Source organism: Lutra lutra, chromosome 10 (genome assembly GCF_902655055.1).
Source record: "Lutra lutra chromosome 10, mLutLut1.2, whole genome shotgun sequence".
In the NCBI taxonomy this organism is placed as follows: Eukaryota; Metazoa; Chordata; class Mammalia; order Carnivora; family Mustelidae; genus Lutra; species Lutra lutra.
Window position 1 is genome coordinate 20960818 of NC_062287.1, and position 19183 is coordinate 20980000.

The following is a 19183-nucleotide window of genomic DNA, read 5'->3' on the forward strand; positions in this document are numbered from 1 at the left end:
AAAGCCTCTGCCTTCAGCTCAGGTCCTGATCCCAGGGTTCTGGGATCCAGCCCCCCATCAGGCTCTCTGCTCAGCAGGGAGTCTGCTTCCTCTTCTCTCTCTGCCTGCCTCTCTGCCCACTTGTGATCTCTGTCTGTCAAACAAATAAATAAAATCTTAAAAAAAAAAGGAAGGAAAAAGAATATCCTAAACACTTTCAGAAAGAACCATAAAAGAGTCACATATAAAAGGAGAATCAGGGGCGCCTGGGTGGCTCAGTGGGTTAAGCCTCTGCCTTCAGCTCAGGTCATGATCTCAGGGTCCTGGGATCGAGCCCCGCATCGGGCTCTCTGCTAGGTGGAGAGCCTGCTTCCCTCTCTCTCTCTGTCTGCCTCTCTGCCTACTTGTGATCTCTGTCTGTCAAATAAATAAATAAAATCTTTAAAAAAAAAAAAAGGAGAATCAGGATGGATTCGAGTGCTTCTCAACGGCAAGGGAAAGCTGGAAGATAAGAAAACAATGCCTTCAGAATTCCAGGTAAAAAAAAATGTTTGCAACCTAAAATAACTATTAAATCAAGCTCTCAATCTAGTCTATGGCAGAAGAATAAAGACATTCTAGTATATTCTAAAAACCAGATTCCTCTGTACCCTTTCTCAAAAATATAGTGAATTTTTTTTCCCCACCAAAACAAGGGAATATACCCAGAAAGATTAAAAGAAAATACATCAGTCAAAGGACAGGAGAGAGAGGCAGGAAGTCTTCCCCGGATGAAAGTGAAGGAAAGTCCTACAACAACCACTGTGTACCAGATCGAGAATACAACCAGACTAGTTGATAGTAGAAAGATGGAGATACTCATTTGGACGTTTTCGAGACCCCCAAAAAAAAGAATTGATAGAATGCCTGGGATTTTTTTTTTTAAGATTTTATTTATTTATTTGACAGAGAGCACAAGGAAGGGGGCAGGGCAGAGGCAGAGGAAGAAGCAGGCTCCCTGATGAGCAGGGAGCCTATACGCCCCTTAATCCCAGGACTCTGAGATCACCACCTGAGCTGAAGGCAGACACCCAACCAACTGAGCCACCCAGGCACCCCTGAATGTCTGATTTTTTTTTTTCAACCATATTGTGAGATTTAAAATTGACTCAAGAGTTCTGGGTTGGACTATTGATAGATAAATATACAGAAAATCAAGCAAATAAAAAAACAAGGTAATTCTTTACTCCAGGCTAAGCGAAAGGTTGTATAAGAGAAGAAATATTCTTATACAACACTACATGATTCAGTAAAAAATAGTATTTACATAGTTATGATAGTTTATATATTTAGTATTGATTTCACTATAAATCAGTGGCAAGCCTCTGTTGGAAGGGGGAAGGCTAAGTGTGACTATTTCAGGTGGTATGAAAGTATTAAATCTTATCTTCCACAGTATAAAGTTGAAAAATAACAGCTCAAACTGTTGGTTTTAATCATTAAGTAAGCAGCAATACAAATGTGTTACTTAGAAAGTTTGAAGTCTGGGCCACCTGGGTGGCTCCGTGGGTTAAGCCTCTGCCTTTGCTCGGGTCATGATCTCAGGGTCCTGGGATCAAGCCCCACATCGGGCTCTCTGCTCAGCAAGGAGCCTGCTTCCCTCTCTCTCTCTCTCTGCCTGCCTCTCTGCCTACTTGTGATTTCTCTCTCTCTGTCAAATAAATAAATAAAATCTTAAAAAAAGAAAGAAAGAAAGAAAATTTGAGGTCTATGCCAAAAGAAATAAAAGTACTTGCCCCTGTGGACTAGAGAAAGACAAGTCAGGAGCAGCTGGGGTCAGGGGGGAGGCTTTAGGTCTTATAATATTTTTTTTAAAGATTTTATTTATTTATTTGACAGACAGAGATTACAAGTAGTCAGAGAGGCAGGCAGGGAGAGAGGAGGAAGCAGGCTCCCCGCCAAGCAGAGAGCCCGATGCAGGGCCCGATCCCAGGACCCTGAGACCATGACCTGAGCCAAAGGCAGAGGCCCCAACCCACTGAGCCACCCAGGCGCCCCTAGGTCTTATAATATTTTTAAAGTATTATTTGATTTTTAAGATTATGTACATATATGGGGTATCTGGGTGGCTCAGTCAATTAAGCATCTGCCTTCAGTACAGGTCATGATCTCAGGGTCCTGGGATCGTGTCCAACGTCAGGCTCCTTGCTCATTGTAGAGTCTGCTTCTCCTTCTGCCTCTACCCACCACCTCCTTCACCACCACACCATCCTGGCTCATGCTCTCTCGCTCTCGCTCTCACTCTATCTCAAATAAATAAATAAAATATTTTTTTCTTAAAAAAAAAAGACTGTACATGTGTTACTTTCATTTTTAAAAAGCAAAACATTACTCTCTTTGCTGTCATTACAGTTTCTGTAATGTTTGATTACATTACTTGGGAGTCCCAAGGACAAGCATAAAGAGGTTTGGGAACAAACACAACTGATTCCTGGCCATGAACCACTTAAGTGGAAGAAGAGCTATGAGAGCTTGCTCGAAGCAGCCTACCAGCTGTGTGCATTCAGCAAGACAAGGACACTGGGTTGGCCGCTCTCTTACAGGACTACAGAGCGCTGGTTAATCTAGCAAATCATTTAAACTGAGGTCAGTTAAAAGAGCTTCTACTGTAATTAATCCAGATAATAAAGGAGATGAAATAAAACAGCCTTAATCCATCCACTTTGGCTACCCTGTCATTTTCCCATGGGTTGGATGGAAGAAATTTCACAAGGAGTCGAATTCAAGATCATCCTTCTCAGGGTCATTCAATTTGCCCTGAAATATTAACCCTCTTGAGGGAAATCTGCAAATGAGGATAAGTTAGAAACCTTCTGAAGGGCAGGCTATCTTACACATCCTCTGGCTTAGTCCGCAGAATGAGTTGAAAAGGTGGCAAAAGAGATAAGAAAGCAAAATCTGCCTTTTGCGCCGTGATGGATCTGATTTCATTTCAGCAATGAGATTTATGCCATGGTCATCCCCTGTCCTTTGCATTGGGGTAAGGATGCATATTAGCATCGCAAGAGAAAACAAGCGGTCGGGAGCCAAAAGGCGACTTGGGATGCAGCCTCCTCTATCCACACTCAGTAGGATTGTCGCAAATATCCTAGTGTCAAAGTCACCACCTTACCTGCCCCATCCATGAAACCCTGAGGTTTTGAGAATTTTGGATTGCTAATTATTAAAAGAGCTAAGGATGTACAGCCACCTTTTCAATAAATCAGCCCGCTGTTGATCTCTTTGCTGTGCTCTTTGGGGTAATGATCTGCAGAAATATCGCCTGGTAAGGAAAATGCATCTCTCGTTCTTTCCCTTGAACTCAATTCTGGAGGACCTAGGAAGATGAGATCCACCTCCCCTTCGCTCATTTGCTGAGCCCACACGGCTGTGACAGCCCTTCCTGGTAAGAAATCATCAAATTTCCTTTACAGCTAAAACTAGAAAACTAAGCAAGGCAGAAATCAGCATATTCTCTTTATTCAGAAACCTTGAGGCTACTTTCTTCTTTGGCATCAGTAAGCAGGAATGTGACTCAGGTTCAGCTGCTTAAACATCTTCTTGGTTGAGTCTAGAAATGTCTCATTGGCCACTCCCCACGGAGTGACCACCTCCCTAATGTCTAGGACCCAGCTCTGATCATTAGCCAGGCTTTGACCTTGCCACAAGTGTATCAGTACTTGCCATCTTGGTTTTGATGGGACTGAACTGTTCATTTTAGATAGGAAAACCTGATATATTTTTTTAAGCCATTCATATTTGCACACAAGGGAAGTGTCATAGTCACTCTCCTCCTCTTACTTCAGACCACCTTATTTCGCACGTTGCAGGACACAGATCAACCACAGAGCAATTTGCATTGACACTTTTCACAGACAGCCTTCGAATCACCTTGTATACATCAGAGGTTCCCTCCTCTTATTCTCTACCTCCTCCGCAACTCCTGCCTTCCCAGCAATGTTTGGGAGCTACTGCTTGGCTTCGTGACCTAATGGGGAAGACTGCTGAATTACTGAATGTTTTCCTAGCTGGAATCTACATCTTCTCAAGCTTTATTAAGCAAGGGGCCCCAGAGAGGTACCTCCGTGTCAGAACTGTTGCCATTCAGAGCCTCCATGTTTGGGTCCCTCCAGTCTTCCGAGAGTGAAGGGATGTAATTGTCTGTCAGAGCATCCCAAACCCTGTAAACAAAGAGAAGCTCTCATTAGCACACATCTGTGGCCTGGCCCCGCCTGGAGGAAGGAAGAGCTGGGCCAGGGGAGGAGAGAGGCTTCTGTGTGTGCCAGGCTGAGGTCATCTGCTTTCCAGCATGCGAGAGCAAAGCAGCTTAAAAAACGGAATTAGAGGCACTACCAGGAGAGAAAGAGCCAAGAGAATGGACCCCGGCCAGGGGCTTCAGCATGAAAGGTGTTTGCTTAAAAGAAGAGGGCTTTCTCACCATTGAGATACACACAGTAGAGTACAATCAAGCCAACTCTGGCAAAAAATAAATTGCCCCTGAAAATAAATCTGCTCCTCCACCAAATAGTTCATGTGTCATGAACCTAAGAAATACCCATGTTTCCTTTCCTTTCCTTTCCTTTCCTTTCCTTTCCTTTCCTTTCCTATGGGTGAAGAAGACAGAGAGAAAGAGGAAGATCATGATAGATTGATAGATTGATAGATACACAGATAATAGACACACAGATGGACATCAGGGCAGATTTTCTGGCTGAATCTCATTAAGATCAGGGTCATCATAAAGTTCAGATGCATTTCAATTTTATTGAATGCAAATCAATCTAAATGGTCAAGAACGAACTCCTTGACATCTAACGTAGCTAAGGGGATAATGCCGATGCTGTTCATGCTTACTTATTACCCAGAATGCTCTAGCGAGCCCACGGGTGGCACGATCCTGCCCTCTAGTAATGTAAGTCTCTGTCATGGACACTCTAAGGCAAATATAGGAAAAGAATCAATCAATACACCTCTAACAATTGGTTTTTGTGAGGGAAGATGGGGCTTCCTTTATTACGTTACTTTTAAAAATTCCAATATGTACATTATAAGAAATCCTTTCCTACAACTCATGCCATTTAATTCACTTATTTCAGAAAGATTTCTTGGGCGGGGCGGGGTGGAAGAGAGGGGGTTAGGGGAAATTACCTAAAGTCACAAATTCTCACACACAGGAAAATAAGCAAATGAGGGACACCTGGGTGGCTCAGTCGTTAAGTATCTGCCTTCAGCTCAGGTCCTGATCTCAGGGTCCTGGCAGCGAGCCCCCATTCAGTCTCCCTGCTCAGCAGGAAGCCTGCTTCTCCCTCTCCCACTCCCCCTGCTTGTGTTCCCTCTCTTGCTGTGTCCCTCTCTGTCAAATAAATAAATAAAATCTTAAAAAATAAAAATAAAAATAATAAACAAATGAGTCAACACCGAGAGATTAACAAAAGTCATTAAACCAAGCTCCTAAAATAATGTTGTCCATGGCAGCCAGTGGCATTGGCTAATATTAGCTAATGATAAATGAGGGCTCTACGCAATCTTCCTCAGGTGCTTACACATGCCAAACATGAGTGATACCTAAGAAAACAAAGTCTAAGAAGGTACATTTTATTTAGATTTACTAATATAAAGAAATAGCCATTTAAAAATAAGCAACTGGGGCACCTGGGTGGCTCAGTGGGTTAAAGCCTCTGCCTTCGGCTCAGGTCATGATCCCGAGATCCTGGAATCAAGCCCCGCATCGGGCTCTCTGCTCAGCAGGGAGCCTGCTTTCCTCTCTCCCTTTCTCTGCCTACTTGTGATCTCTCTCTCTGTCAAATAAATAAATAAAATCTTTAAAAAAAAATAAAATTAAAATTAAAATTAAAATAAGCAACTAAGTATACATATGGATCAAATTCAAAACATGACAAAATCCAGGCTGAAAAGGCAAGTGCAGGACGGACAGGAACATAGACATTTGAAATGTGAACAGGTGAGTGCCCTTAACATATGTAAAATCCAGAATGATATATGATTTATGGGCATAGAAGCAAAGAGACTTTCCTAGTGCACAAGGTATACAACTGGTCATGAGGCACATTGAAGGAACTCAAGAAAACACAGTTTCAGAGCCATGCGCGGGTGATCCGCTTATTCTGTTATTTTCCTACAATTACAAGAAAGCACTTCGAGAGGACTCATTAAGTGTTCATTAGACATCCATTCAGCAGGATTTCAGCGTCTGCTTCTTAAACATGGGTGATAATCCAATCTCCATCAGGCACCATTAGAGCTTCATTAATCCAGCCTAATGCTAACGCAAGTCTCAGCAGCATTCTAAAGCCAAGAGGCAAACACGATTTGTTGTCTCCAGGACAAAACTCCAAGCCCCACACCGGGAAGGCCAGCGGGGGACTCCCCCTTCACATGGCTGTGTTACCTTCTCTGCTGCGGAGAATCGACAACAAGCATGTGGGCATTGACCTTCGAGTTCACCCTGCAGCAAGCGCCTGGAAAAATGAAATTCAGCAAAGCCCAAAATAGGCAGGAGGATTTTGTGCCTCTTCTAGGCTGGATAGAAGCCGGGAACTTTAATGAACCACACACTTGCCAATGACCTTGAAACTGCCTGCATTCTTAAAACAACAAGTAGGGACTCTGTCAAATCGTGGAGGGCGTGGCAGCTTTTCTCATGTGAGCCTTCACTGACGTATTCTGGATTTCATCTTCCAATTCTAGATTTTTAGGGACGATTCCCCACACCCTGATCTCTTTGGGATTTCAAGCCATCCTCATTCTTTCGTGTTCTGTCCAAATTTTCTTCTTTTCTGAAGCACTCTTTACCCTTCAGGGTTCATAAACAACCTTTAAGACAGAGTGACTCTTATCTCTGTAATTGCTCGCATACGCCACACCCCTACATGTAGTCAGTGCCCACATCACAATAATAACGGCCAACCCTTAACGGGCACTGACCATAAGCCAGGTACTCTCCTAAACCTTTGTGTGGATGGATTCATTTCTTCCTCACAACTCTATAAGGCAGATCCTAAGGAGGGGGAAAAAACTGAAACAGAGAAGTCCGTTAACTTGTCTAGGGTCACACAGTCAGTAAAGACAGAGGTGGGATTTGAAACCGGGCAATAAAGCTACAGAGCTTATATGCCTAACCACGTAACTATTCCAGTTCTTTATAATTTTACTGGCACTGGCACGGGATCAGAATAATATACCAAGTTCCCACTCACGAGCTAGAACAGCAGTTTAGAAAGTGGCTCTGAGTGAAAGATCTCGAACTCCATTTTCCTTGGACAGTGTGCTTTCATCAGTCTCCAAAAGGAGCGATGGCAGGGGCAGCAGGGGCAGCAGGGGCGTGACGGCTTCCTGTCTAGCTCTCCGGCCCCAGCAAAGGTTACACAGAAGGCAAGGGCAGAAACACTGGCAGCAGCCACGGGAGCGCGAGAGGGAGCAAAGAGCCAGTGGTGGGAGGGAAACACAAAGCTTTCTCTGAGGGAGAGAAGGGGAAGGGCTTTCTTCCCCAGAGAGGCTACCTATTCCCCCACAAGCAGGGGCCTTGGGAATGAACACATTCCCTTTTACAGGCACCCTGAGGAGGACTGTGAAATCCTACTTCCCTGAGAAGCACCCTGCTACGGACTCTTATCTTGCAGAAGGGAGACTCCCAATGTTACCTCCTAGATCTGTTCTCGAACAGCCAAGATTAAACAGGTTGCCTTAATCCCCGTCGTTATGCTGCTCTTCGTGTGCATGGTTTATGGCCTGGGCTTAGTGAGGTGCCTGTGGACTGACTAAACCATCTTTCACCACACAGGGATGGGGATTTGGAAATGGACACAGGCAGAGTGTGAGGGACTGAGCAGGATGGGTTGTGACAAGACATGGATACAGAGATCTGGGTCTACTGGCAATATGGCCATCAAGGCTACATGAGTCCTGCCACACACACACACACACACACACACACACACACACGCCTCTTTGTACCTATTCTGGACAATACAGCAGGCAGCTAGGCTTAAAGGGCTTAATTAGAATTCCGACTTGATAACCTTTCCCTTAATACCCTTGAGGCTGGCTCCTCCCTCCCCCCAGTGTTTTGTGTCCAGCCAGGCCAACAGCCTCGCTTGGGTGTGTGTTCCTGTGAGTATATTAATGCTTGGTTCACAGTTAATACTTAGGAATTATTATATGCACATACTGGCTTTGAACAACTTTTAAATTCTTTGGAGGACTTAAATAGAATCAATACTACCGCTGCCCTCTGGGGAAACTGAACTTCTGAGAAGAGAAATAAAGTTCCTAAAAATCAGTTACCCGTCGGCTTTCCCTGTCCTGCGTATTCGGTATTTACTTGTCTTCACCCTCAAGTATAGCTGACTACGTGGTATTTATTTACCGCATGTACTTCACTTGGTTTTAAGTTTTTACTTATTTAAGGCATCTCTACACCCAGCACAGGGCTCAAACTCACAATCCGGAGGTCAAGAGTCGCATGCTCTTCCAGACCAAGCCAGACAGGCATGACCCCACATGGACTTTATTTTTAACAGCTTTAATCCAACAATTCTATCTGAAGAACAGGAAACTGATTGTTCCCACATGTCTGGACCCTCAGTATCCTGGGTGCCAGTAAGAGGACTGATCGCACCCCCAGTGAGGCAGGCGGTGGGCTGAGGTCTCTAGCCTCCCAGTTCAATCTCTCATGACAAAGGAAAGGATGATCACACATGGGCAAAGAATAGATTCTGGAAGTTTCTAAACTTACAGCCAGGAAATAACTATTCAAATTTGACTCGTGTAGTGCCTAAAACTTCCACGGCCTGACGAATCAGAGTTAACTTGACTTCTCAGCCAACTCCCTATTGGCCAAATGGTTCCACACGGGAAGGAAAGAAATCCAAACTTTTTTCTTTTTTTTAAAGAAATCCAAACTTTAAAGGGAATTACTGCACTGGCTTTAGGACTTGTGCTATCTTTAAGGAGGTTAGCTTGACTAAGAACGACACAGCTTTTGTTTTATGTTTCTATTATTTAGCTCTAACCCAGCCGAAACACTTGTAGTCTCTTTGTGGATGAAACACCCATTCCACTACCAAAACTAGGCAAGTTTAGTACAAGCTATGCTCAGGAGAATCATAACCAAATTAGATATTAAATTATCTTTTTCCTTTCTCCATCATAATTTTATAGTTTATAATTTTATAGTGTCCGGATAGGTATCTCTAGGCAAAATGTGCAATTTAACTCTGATTTTTTTTTAAAGGTTTTATTTCTTGACAGAAAGAGAGAGATCACAAGTAGGCAGAGAGGCAGGCAGAGATAGAGAGGAAGGGAAGCAGGCTCCCCACTGAGCAGAGAGCCCGATGCGGGGCTTGATCCCAGGACCCTGGGATCATGACCTGAGCTGAAGGCAGAGGCTTTAACCCACTGAGCCACCCAGGCACCCCAACTCTGATTTTTATTTTAAGTTGGAAAGGCTTAGATACATGGACTGCTTAGAAAGCACAGTGTTAATTTCTCTGTTCCCGGCTTCCTCCCTCTACGCTATCCCCAAATTGTACCTTATCTCTAAGGAACTACTCAACCTTCCGTCTTTTAGCTGAAGCAGTCAATGAGGCAGGCAAGACAGAAAAATCAGGGTGAGCGGACCAATAACCCCATGTGATGGTAATTAACATTGAGCGGCCTCTGCTAATGTGCTAGAAGAGAGTAAGAACCAGTTCACTGGGCCTTTGTCTTTAATGAGGCAGCGGGGAGCGGGGGAGGCAGGGTTGCCGTTAGATTGGGAAGAAATGATTTGTTGGAAGCAAAAGGAATGGGACGCATCTTAAAATGTCATTGTGGGTAAGATAAGGAATTAGGGTCTTTCCGAGTTCTTAGCCCCGCTTCATCAAGATTGAGCTCTGAAGGTTTCAGAGATGAGGACCCACGCAGTCGGCTGGAGTTAAGTGACTAGCCCAAGGTCACACAGTGAGTTAGCAGGAGTAAGAAAATTATAATTCACAGTCTTTGTATTTCTAGTTCATTGCACCAGGCAGTGAAAAAAAATAGTCTGCATAATAAAGCCCCAGAGCCATTCTTTTTCGACTTACAGGAGTTAACAAATTATAACAGGCTCGGCATTTAAGAAGAGTCAGTTTCAAACTTAAAACTGAATTTAAACACAGAGCTCACAGTTACAGTACTGGTCACCAGAGTAAAATGTTCTCTCTGATCATGACTTCAGGCCAACATTAATTAAAAAGGAGAAAAGGAAATGGTGTGGATCTGGAAATGCACTACCTTTACCTACGAGGATGGCCATTATTGCTCACCCAATTCATTTAATATTCAGTATTTCATCCAAAAAATATTCCTGGATTACTTACAACACACCAAGCCCTGCATTAGACATGGGGGTATAATAGTGAGTGAGACAGACAGACACAGAGACCCAGTACACTCACAGGGTCATCAAGTCAGCAACTATCTTCCACACTGGTCAGGCTCCCTTGTCTAGGACACGCCGTTTTATCCCACTTATTTATGGGCAACAGTCCCCCTCCCCCGGCTCAAGTTCATAAAAAGAGAAACCAAAACCCGGTCGCTCCAAAGTCCCATTACAACTACGTGTGTGATCCCTTAAGAACAATTGATACTTATTTTATCTCTATAGGGAATTCAGGCCTTTTTTTTTTTTTTTTTTTTTAGAGAGATCACAAGCGGGCAGAGAGACAAGCAGAGAGAGAGAGAGGAGGAAGCAGGCTCCCTGCAGAGGGGAAAGCCCGATGCGGGACTCGATCCCAGGACCCTGAGATCATGACCTGAGCCGAAGGCAGAGGCTTAACCACTGAGCCACCCAGGTGCCCCGAGGCCTATTTTTACTAAGTGCCTAAAACACCCTTCTTTAATTTATGTGCCAAATTATCCCCTTCATCTTTTTCTAGTCACTCCTCATACAGCACTTTTCTCAAAGCCCTTTTCTTGACTACAGTTAAGACCCCAGGAGTGGCTAGTAAGTGACCCAGGGAATCTGTATACTCAAAAGCTACATCACCTAATTGTCACCTTTATTGTGCCCAAAGTAATTCCCTGGGCTCTCGGTTAGTATGGTTTCTGGTTTGGACATATCTTAACACTTGTAGATGATTTTCCAGTCCTGAGGAGGGTTTGTAAACAGGTGATTTTTATAATTCTGCTGTTTCTCGAAGCAAATTGTTGGACTCTGTCACTGTTTTGGTTTTCTGTTTTTTGTTTTTTTTAAGATTTTTATTTATTTATTTGACAAAGAGAGATGACAAGTAGGCAGACAGGCAGGCGGAGGGGGGGCGGTTCCCTGCTGAGCAGAGAGCCGGATGTGGGGCTCGATCCCAGGACCCTGAGATCATGACCTGGGCCGAAGGCAGAGGCTTAACCCACTGAGCCACCCAGAGGCCCCAGGAATCTGTCACTGTTAGTTAATTTTTCTTCTGGTCCTTATTTCTAATATCTGGGTGGATTACTACTGATATAAAGAAAATTGAAGAGGTACCTGGCTGGCTCAGTTGGTTAAGTGTCTGCCTTTGGCTCAGTTCAGGATTTCGGGGGTCCTGGGATCAAGCCCCACATCAGGTTCCCTGCTCTGCGGGGAGTCTGATTTTCCCTCTCCCTCTGCCCCTCCCCATTGCTTGTGCTCCTCTGTCTCTCAAATAAATAAATAAAATCTTTAAATAAAAAAAAAAAAAAGGGCAACCCTCTCGGGTCCCCTTCTTCTTTGGGAGCTTTGTACTATCACTCAATAAACCTTGCTTTGCTGCCCTTAACTCTGCCCCGTCTACCTCTTCATTCTTCAAAGCGGTGTAACCAAGAACAGCAGGCACCAAAGGCAAAAATCCTACAACATGTGCTTCTAGAAATTACTAAATGTATCCCTAAATTTGTCAGTCTGAAGAATGCTATTATAACAGAGACTTTACTATTGTTTACTTCTTCGTTTTCACCAGAAAGTAAGCTTTGTAAGGGTTAAGAATTCTAGTTTATGTAATTAAAGCTACTAGAAATAATAAGGGAAACAGCTCCACATGCAAGCAAAGTAAAACGTGTGCTTTAATGAGGAAAAAGAGAGTCATAGAAGGCTTGTGCAAAATAAATTTTTGGAAAGGGAAAAAAAAAAGAAAACTGAAGATAGGCTCTAAAATGGATCATGCTCCTAAAATTCCATTTTGTATCAAAGAAAACCTATTTTCTAAAAATCTTTCATTCCTTTAAGGTTTCCATTTTAAGAAAGCTCTACAGGTCACCGTACAGGGACATAATAGTGGAATGTCGGCAATTCCCAGGGCCTTGCCCCACTAGAGGCAAGTGTAAGTGACATGAACCCATGGACAGAAACCAGGTCCGTGTCAAGGAGCCCCAGTCTACGGGGCTCATGTCGGAAGCAACAGAGGGCAATTAAGACTTCTTACTCCTCGTCCTGCAAGGTCTCCTCCTCCTCCTGGATCTGGAACTGGTTCTTCACGGGAGCCAGGGTCTCCGTCTTGGCGTTGTAGTTCCGAAAGCAGACATTGAGCTTCTCGTCAAATTCATTCACGAGGTCCTCCATGGACTTGAAGCTGATTATTTCGGAAGAAAAATTCTCCAGCTCAGAGAGGGAGGGGTCCTCTAGATGGTGGGGAGATGAGCCGTAGAAGCACTGTGGTTTCTCCTCCCGGTCGTCTGAGCAACTGGGCCGAAGGTCCTCGAACTCTTCATCCAGACTCACCAGCGGGGCCTCCATTCTTGCCCGGCAAGAGGACAACAGCAAGCAACTCTCAGTTGATCTAGGAGAAATAAACAAGGTAACGTGAGCTGGGCTGGGCTTTTGTGATAGCTCTGCCGGGGAGCCGTAACCAAGTCGTCCCTGGCTCTAGATCCCTCTGAGAAAGAAGATTCCGCTTGCCAGGCATCCATCATGGCCGCTCACTGTTGTACACGGGAGATGTTCAAATAGGGCCGTCCGTGTGAGTAACCTAAGTGGAGAAAACTTTGGAGACATGCCTGCTTCCAGCTCCCTGCTCCAAAACACAAAGCAGAGTGGTTAAGACGCAGGCCTGACCAGACTGCCCAGGTTTGCATCCTGTTCTGACCCTGACAAGTTGTAGCCGGACAAGTTGCTTAATTCTCTGAGCTTCCTTTTGTTTTTTTCTCAAGAAATAATCATCTGCAAGGGATTGTCTGATCGATTAAGGGAGTAAACCCAGGTAAGGGCTTAGAACTGTATCTGGAAGATAATAAACATCATCGTTGTTCCATATGTTCTCCATTTAATATTATTATTATTATTATTATTACCATAGGTCCACATTCTTCACCATGTGCTCTGAGAACCAGAAGTCTTTGATAACTTACTTGGTGGCAGAATCTGGCCTGACCTCACTTGGCAACTAAAGCTGATCTACATGAATTTAAAGTTGCTTATGGTTTTAATTTATTCCATTTAATGTGTTTTGCTGCAGAAATGTTAATGTTTTTAATTTTGGCGATTGCTGCCCCAATCCCCAGGAGACGATATGCAGAATATGCACTCTATTACTGCTTTCAAAATGCCTGCCCTAAGGGTTTTGGATAGGAATTCATGGACCTGGATATTACTACCTTCATCAATAAATCATAGACCAATAGAGACTTTCAAACAAGCACCTGAGCTCTTCTAAGACACAGAGCTTCTATCTGGGGTTAAAGGAATGGATCAAATGATTGGTTATCCTGAAAGAGAGAGACCCAGCTAACTTCCCATGTGCTCCAAGGCCAACCTCCATAACCATCTCGGGCACACCCCGCTGAAAGGCTGCACAATCAGGCCTGCTTTCTTTTCCACGGCTCTGGGTCCTCCTCATACACTGCTTTCGACCGCGATATATCCAACCATGTGGATATCCAAGTCCTTCCCCAATTTTAATTTCAATCCCTCAAGGGCACAAACATCTCTGGACATCCGTATGGCTTCTAGCACACACTGCTGTGCAGCAAGGCAATCAATCAATGTGCACTTAACGAGAAATGATCATTTGTCCCCTACATATAGTTTCTCATTTTCAATTTCAAGCAGCACAGCATTACTGTCTCTCATACCCTTCCCTCCCTATTCCACTTCCTTCCCCATAATGTGGAAAGGCAACCAAACTCTTCTCTCCTGTCTGTGTGATTACTGGTCCAATGAGATGCTGAAATTGGAACCACCACCTGAGGAGAACCGAACAGATAACAAAAACCATGGGTTTTGCCCTGCAAGTGCTGTTCTCCATCTCTGTCTATAAAACTTAAACTCTAAATGAGTGAGGCAAAGGTCATGCCAGGCCAGGACCAAGCCAGCTCTTACTGGGATTGTACTGGGATTAAGCCAGTTACCATCACATCCCAACAAAACACATTCTAAGTATTTATGGTTTGCAAAGGCAACATGATAAGACATAAAAATAAAGAGATATAAAAGCAGTATGGTATCTTGGAAAGAACATATGCTCAAGAGCCAAAGAGACCTGCCAATGTGTGGCTAAGTGACAAGCTTCATGGGTCCTGATTTTCTCATCTGTTAGAAGATGAAGGTGTTGGTGTAGAGCTAATAGCTTTGGAAGTTAATTTCAACAACTTATTAATTAACAATCTTAATTTTAATAAAATATTTAATGATGTATTTTATTTGATCCAATATATCCAAAAGGTTGTATTTCAAAATGTAATCTATATTTTAAAATATTAATGAGACAGTTTCCATTCCTTTTTCGTACTCAGTCTTTGAAATCCAGCATGTGTTCAATGTACATTTTCCATTTGGACTATCCACAGGTGGCTTGTGGCTACCATATTGGATAACAGAACTATAAAGCAATATGCAACTAATTCGCAGTCAAGGTTTCTTCATCTAGGGTCTACAGACCCCTAAAAGGGCTCTTTGAATATAACTATCTTTTATGCACTTAAAAACATATTTGGAGGAGAATCCCATAGGTTTCTCTACATTGCCAAAGGGGCCAATAGCACAAAAAAGACTGAGAATCCCTGAGTGTTAAAGTAAGTTGAGAAAAGGTCACAGAGTACAATAGGAAGCAAGGAAAGGCTTTACAGATGAGGGATTTGGAGGCACCTGGGTGGCTCAGTCATTAAGCATCTGCCTTTGGCTCAGGTCATGATCCCGGAGTCCTAGGATCAAGCCCCGCATCAAGCTCCCAGCTTGGCAGGAAGCCTGCTTCACCCCCTCCCCCTCCCCCAGCTTGTATTCCCTCTCTCGCTCTCTGTCAAATAAATTGAATTAACTTAAAAACAAAAACAAAAGCAAACAACAACAGATGAGGGATTTGTTGAGGACTAGAGCAGAATTCTGTGACGGTTAAGAGCCTGGACTCCAGGTTCCCCTTTTGATCCTATCACTTCTTAGGTATGAGCCCTGGACAAATTATCAGCCTCTGATAAACTTGTGCCTCAGTCTCCTCATCCATAAAATGGGGTTTAAATAACATTTAGGGGTGCCTGTATGGCTCAGCCGGTTAAACATCCCACTCTCGGTTTGGGCTCAGATCATGATCTCAGGGTCACGAGATGGAGCCTCGCATCAGGCCCCATGCTCAGTGTGGAGTCTGCTGAAGATTCTCTCTCTCCCTCTCCCTCTGCTCCTCCCCCCTGCTCATGCTTTCGTTCTCTCTCAAATAAATAAATAAATATTTTTTTTAAAATAAAATGGCATTTAAATTGAATGTTATTTTGTAGAGTAATGACAATAATCTTTGAAAGTGCTAAGCACAATGTATGACATATGTGGTGTCCAATAGATGTCAACGATTTTAGGAAAATAAGGATAACTCAGTTTCACGGAAAGGTAGGGGGAGGGTGGTTCAAGTAAAAAATTAAAAAATAAGATAAAATAAAAACTCCCCCTGCTGTGACAGTCTATGTCCAATGCTCCACGTGTTGATCAAATGGGAGAACCATTGCTGAATAAATTTTATCACCTCTTTTTTTATTTATTTGGTCAAAGGTTCTTGGAACACAGGCCCCATTTCAGGGAGACATGAAAGCTAACTGCCTTATGTTCCAGATATGTACATTTCCTTTAAATTTGTACTCTTCTCTAAGAGAGAAGGGGGAGTGGGAAAGAGTAAGTGATACCAACGGGGGGCTAGTTTGAAACAGCACCGTCCATACTATTAACCAGCAACAAGAGAACGATCCAACCAGAATCTAAGACAGAGACTGAGTTTGGGGTGTTGGCAACAGGAGGATTATGCTGAAAGCACCTATCCTCAGCCCAGGCAGCCTCTGGAGGAAATGGATTCACCTAGATGATTATAAAACAAGAACGGGATAGCACAGCCCTAGAGTTCTGAAACATGGTCATAGCCTGATTTCTGTCCATCGATTCACGCCCAGGAGCCAAGAAGCTCTGCGTGAATGACCACCCGGGGACCTGGGGATGAAACAAAAACTGAAAGCTTGCACTGGAAATTGGAAGTCACTCAACACCCAAGCCGAGCCCAGTATTTGTAGAAAGACCCAAGGCTGCGGCAGAGGCCATGAGAGCCTGGCTCAAGGAGGGGCCTCTGGGTGGGCACTGGCCACCCTTCTGGAACCCGTGCCCCTTCTGTCCTTCCTTTAGCTCACTTTCTCTTGCTCTTCTCCCTTGGTGAGGTACCTTTGCCCTCCCACTGAAATGTCCTACTCTTGCATCCTGACAAGTTCTCCCCTGTCTTCACTCCCAGCTCATCTCAGAGGCCTCCTCCCTGAAAAGCTAGGGTTAATGCAATTCAGAGCTTATCCTCTGTCTCTACACTTCCCAAATGATTTTTTTTTTTTTTAAAGGCAGGAAGAATGGCAGAAAAAGGGAACCGCGGAAGGGTCACCTTGTCTTTTCACTCTATCCAATAACAGCGCAGGACTAGACTTTGATTATGTCCTATAATCTACTCCATTTATTTTGGCTCCCGATAGATGGTGTAATTTGGAAAAGAAAAGACGGTTCCAAGCGTCACAGAGAGACGGTAGGAAACACAGAAGCCTCTCCCCTTGCAGCATAAAGATGCAGCTTGGGGCTGCAGTCACAAATTTTCACTCCCTGCTTTGCTGAGCTGAACAGAGAGAAGCAGGAGCAGAGAATTCACCATTGCCTCCCCCCCACCCCCGCTGGGCCCCTGCACCTCCACAGAGGCCCCAGCCCATCTCCCCCTTCTTCCTATTACCTACCCCATAGATCAGTTATTTCTAGCCCCTTACCCACCTCATCCCTAAAATCTGCCCTGCACTGATTCACAGCGGCTGTCCCACTGCTACTCAGCAAAACCAGCCAGGATACAGGACAGTGCCAGCTTCCCACAACGAATGTATTTTGTTGCATAGAAGTCAGCAACCCCTTTGCGTTCTGCTTCCCCCCTCTTCCTCCTCCTCCTCCTGCTGCTCCATTCACCCTCATTTCACATCCCCCTCCTCCCCACCCCGCCCGGGTCTGTTGGGGTAAAGAAAGGCTTCTCCAAACAGCACAATGGCTGGCGCTCCAAGAAAGCTGGGCTCAGCCGGCGCAGGCCGCACACAGACTCCATGGCCCTTTGGCCAAACAAGAGCGGGACGCGGGAGTGGCAGGGAGCTCCGCCGGTGTCCAGCAGCGACAAGGGAAGGGATAGGCAAAAAAGAAGAGAGGGCTGGGATAACACGCCCGTCCTGGGGCTCTGTCAAGCCTCGCGCCCCTGAGCCCCAGAGGCCCTGGGCCCACCGGAGAGCAGCCCTCCCCCCAACCACCACCGCCCTCTCTCGTCCTTTCTCCGACCTGTTCCGTAGTAAAACAATCGCTCCCGCAGCGTCTGCGGCAGCTGCCAGCGGTTCTGACACTGCAGGAATGCGTGGTCCTGAGGACGGGCTCGACACCCCAGGGAGGGGCACGGGCGGGTGCGGGGTCAGGCTCTTAGGGGCATAGATGACTCAGGGGCGTTTTAAGAGTAGCCGGGCCGGATAACGGTCCAGGGGGCAGGTACAGTCCCACTGCCCCACACCATCGGGCAGCGTTCCCGGTTCCCCAGCCCCCAGCCCGCGCCGCGCCTCCCTTCTCTCTCAATCTCTCTCTCTCTCTCTCTCTCTCTCTCTCTCTCTCTCTCTCTCTCTCTCTCTCTCACACACACACACACTCGCACGCACACGCACGCCAGGCCTGGCTGGGGGGCCCAGGCTCTGATCTGATGATGCTTGAAGTGCCCATCATCCCACAGCTCCCGGCCCGGGCGCTGCGCTCCCTTAAAGGGCTGGGCAGGAGGGCGACGGCCTCGGGGCTCTTCCGTTCCAATTCCAGGATGGGACGGGATGGGGGCGCGGGGCTGCGGCGCCCCCGGACCTGCTGGCGGAGAAGCCCCAGTCGCGGGGCCTCTCCTTCACCACCCCCGTCCGTCCAACCCCCACCCACGGCAGTGGGTCGGTCGGGCTAAGGTCGCCCCCCGCGACGGCACCTGTGCGGGTCCTGGCGGAGGGAGGCGGATATCGCGGGGCTCAGCGGAACACCCCCATCCACGGCCGCGGGGAACGGCCGGAGCACAGCGCGGCGGCGGCGGCGGCAGCGGCGAGCCAGCGAGCGCTCCCCCCGCAGCTCGGCCGGCGCCCGGCTCCGCTCCCCTCCTCCACCCCGCCCCCTCCGCCCCCTCCCCGCGCTCGTGTCCGGGCCCTCGGGGGCGCGCCCGCGCTCGGGCACCCGCCCGCTGGCACGCGCCCGGCCCGACGTCATCTACTTGTTAGCATTCAGAGCCTTCCTTGCAGCATGTGGCCTGCCTTTATTAATATTCATGACTTACTATTTCTCCCCCCTCTAACATTGGACTTTCTTCTGCCCTCATGAATATTCAGCAGCTCCAAGATCTGTGCTTGCTGTATCTCCCAATAAGGATACCTCACAACGCCTGACACTGTAGATTCTCCATAAAAACATAGGCAGGTGGCTGAGTGGATGGGCAGGCGGATGCTATCCAATACACCGAAGACTCCCCTGGCCTTTTTGGGGCTCTGACTCATTCCACTCTACTGGGGACCGAGGTCAGCAAGCTGAGGGATGCCTGGCAGCCCAAACCCAGCTCAGACCTCCAGCCAAAAGTGATAACGGCATTTACCGCCCAAAGATTCAGGATGAGAGCTGGATCCAGGCTGATAAAGCTGAGTGAGGTTTCTGGCACAGGAGGACTTGAGGTAATAGAGAATAATCCACCAGGGGATTATAAGGAAGGCCCTGGGGTCTTAT

The 19183-nt window shown here is 46.0% G+C and overlaps 1 protein-coding gene across 3 annotated transcripts in view; it reads right to left on the minus strand.

The window, feature by feature from the left end:
* The window catches only part of FEZ1 (fasciculation and elongation protein zeta 1), a 45496-nt gene extending 26919 nt beyond the window's left edge, over positions 1 to 18577 (minus strand). For 2 of the 3 annotated variants that reach the window (XM_047693451.1, XM_047693449.1), the window contains exons 1-3: positions 18405 to 18577; positions 12411 to 12764; positions 4079 to 4178 (exon numbers count right to left, since the gene is read on the minus strand). In XM_047693451.1, coding sequence (XP_047549407.1) covers positions 4079 to 4178; positions 12411 to 12721 — 411 coding nt within the window. In that variant the 5' untranslated portion in view covers positions 12722 to 12764; positions 18405 to 18577. Of the gene's footprint in view, positions 1 to 4078; positions 4179 to 12410; positions 12765 to 17734; positions 18013 to 18404 lie in introns of those variants that run through there. The other variant, XM_047693450.1, reaches the window with a different exon arrangement.
* Between the last annotated feature and the right edge of the window lie 606 nt (positions 18578 to 19183).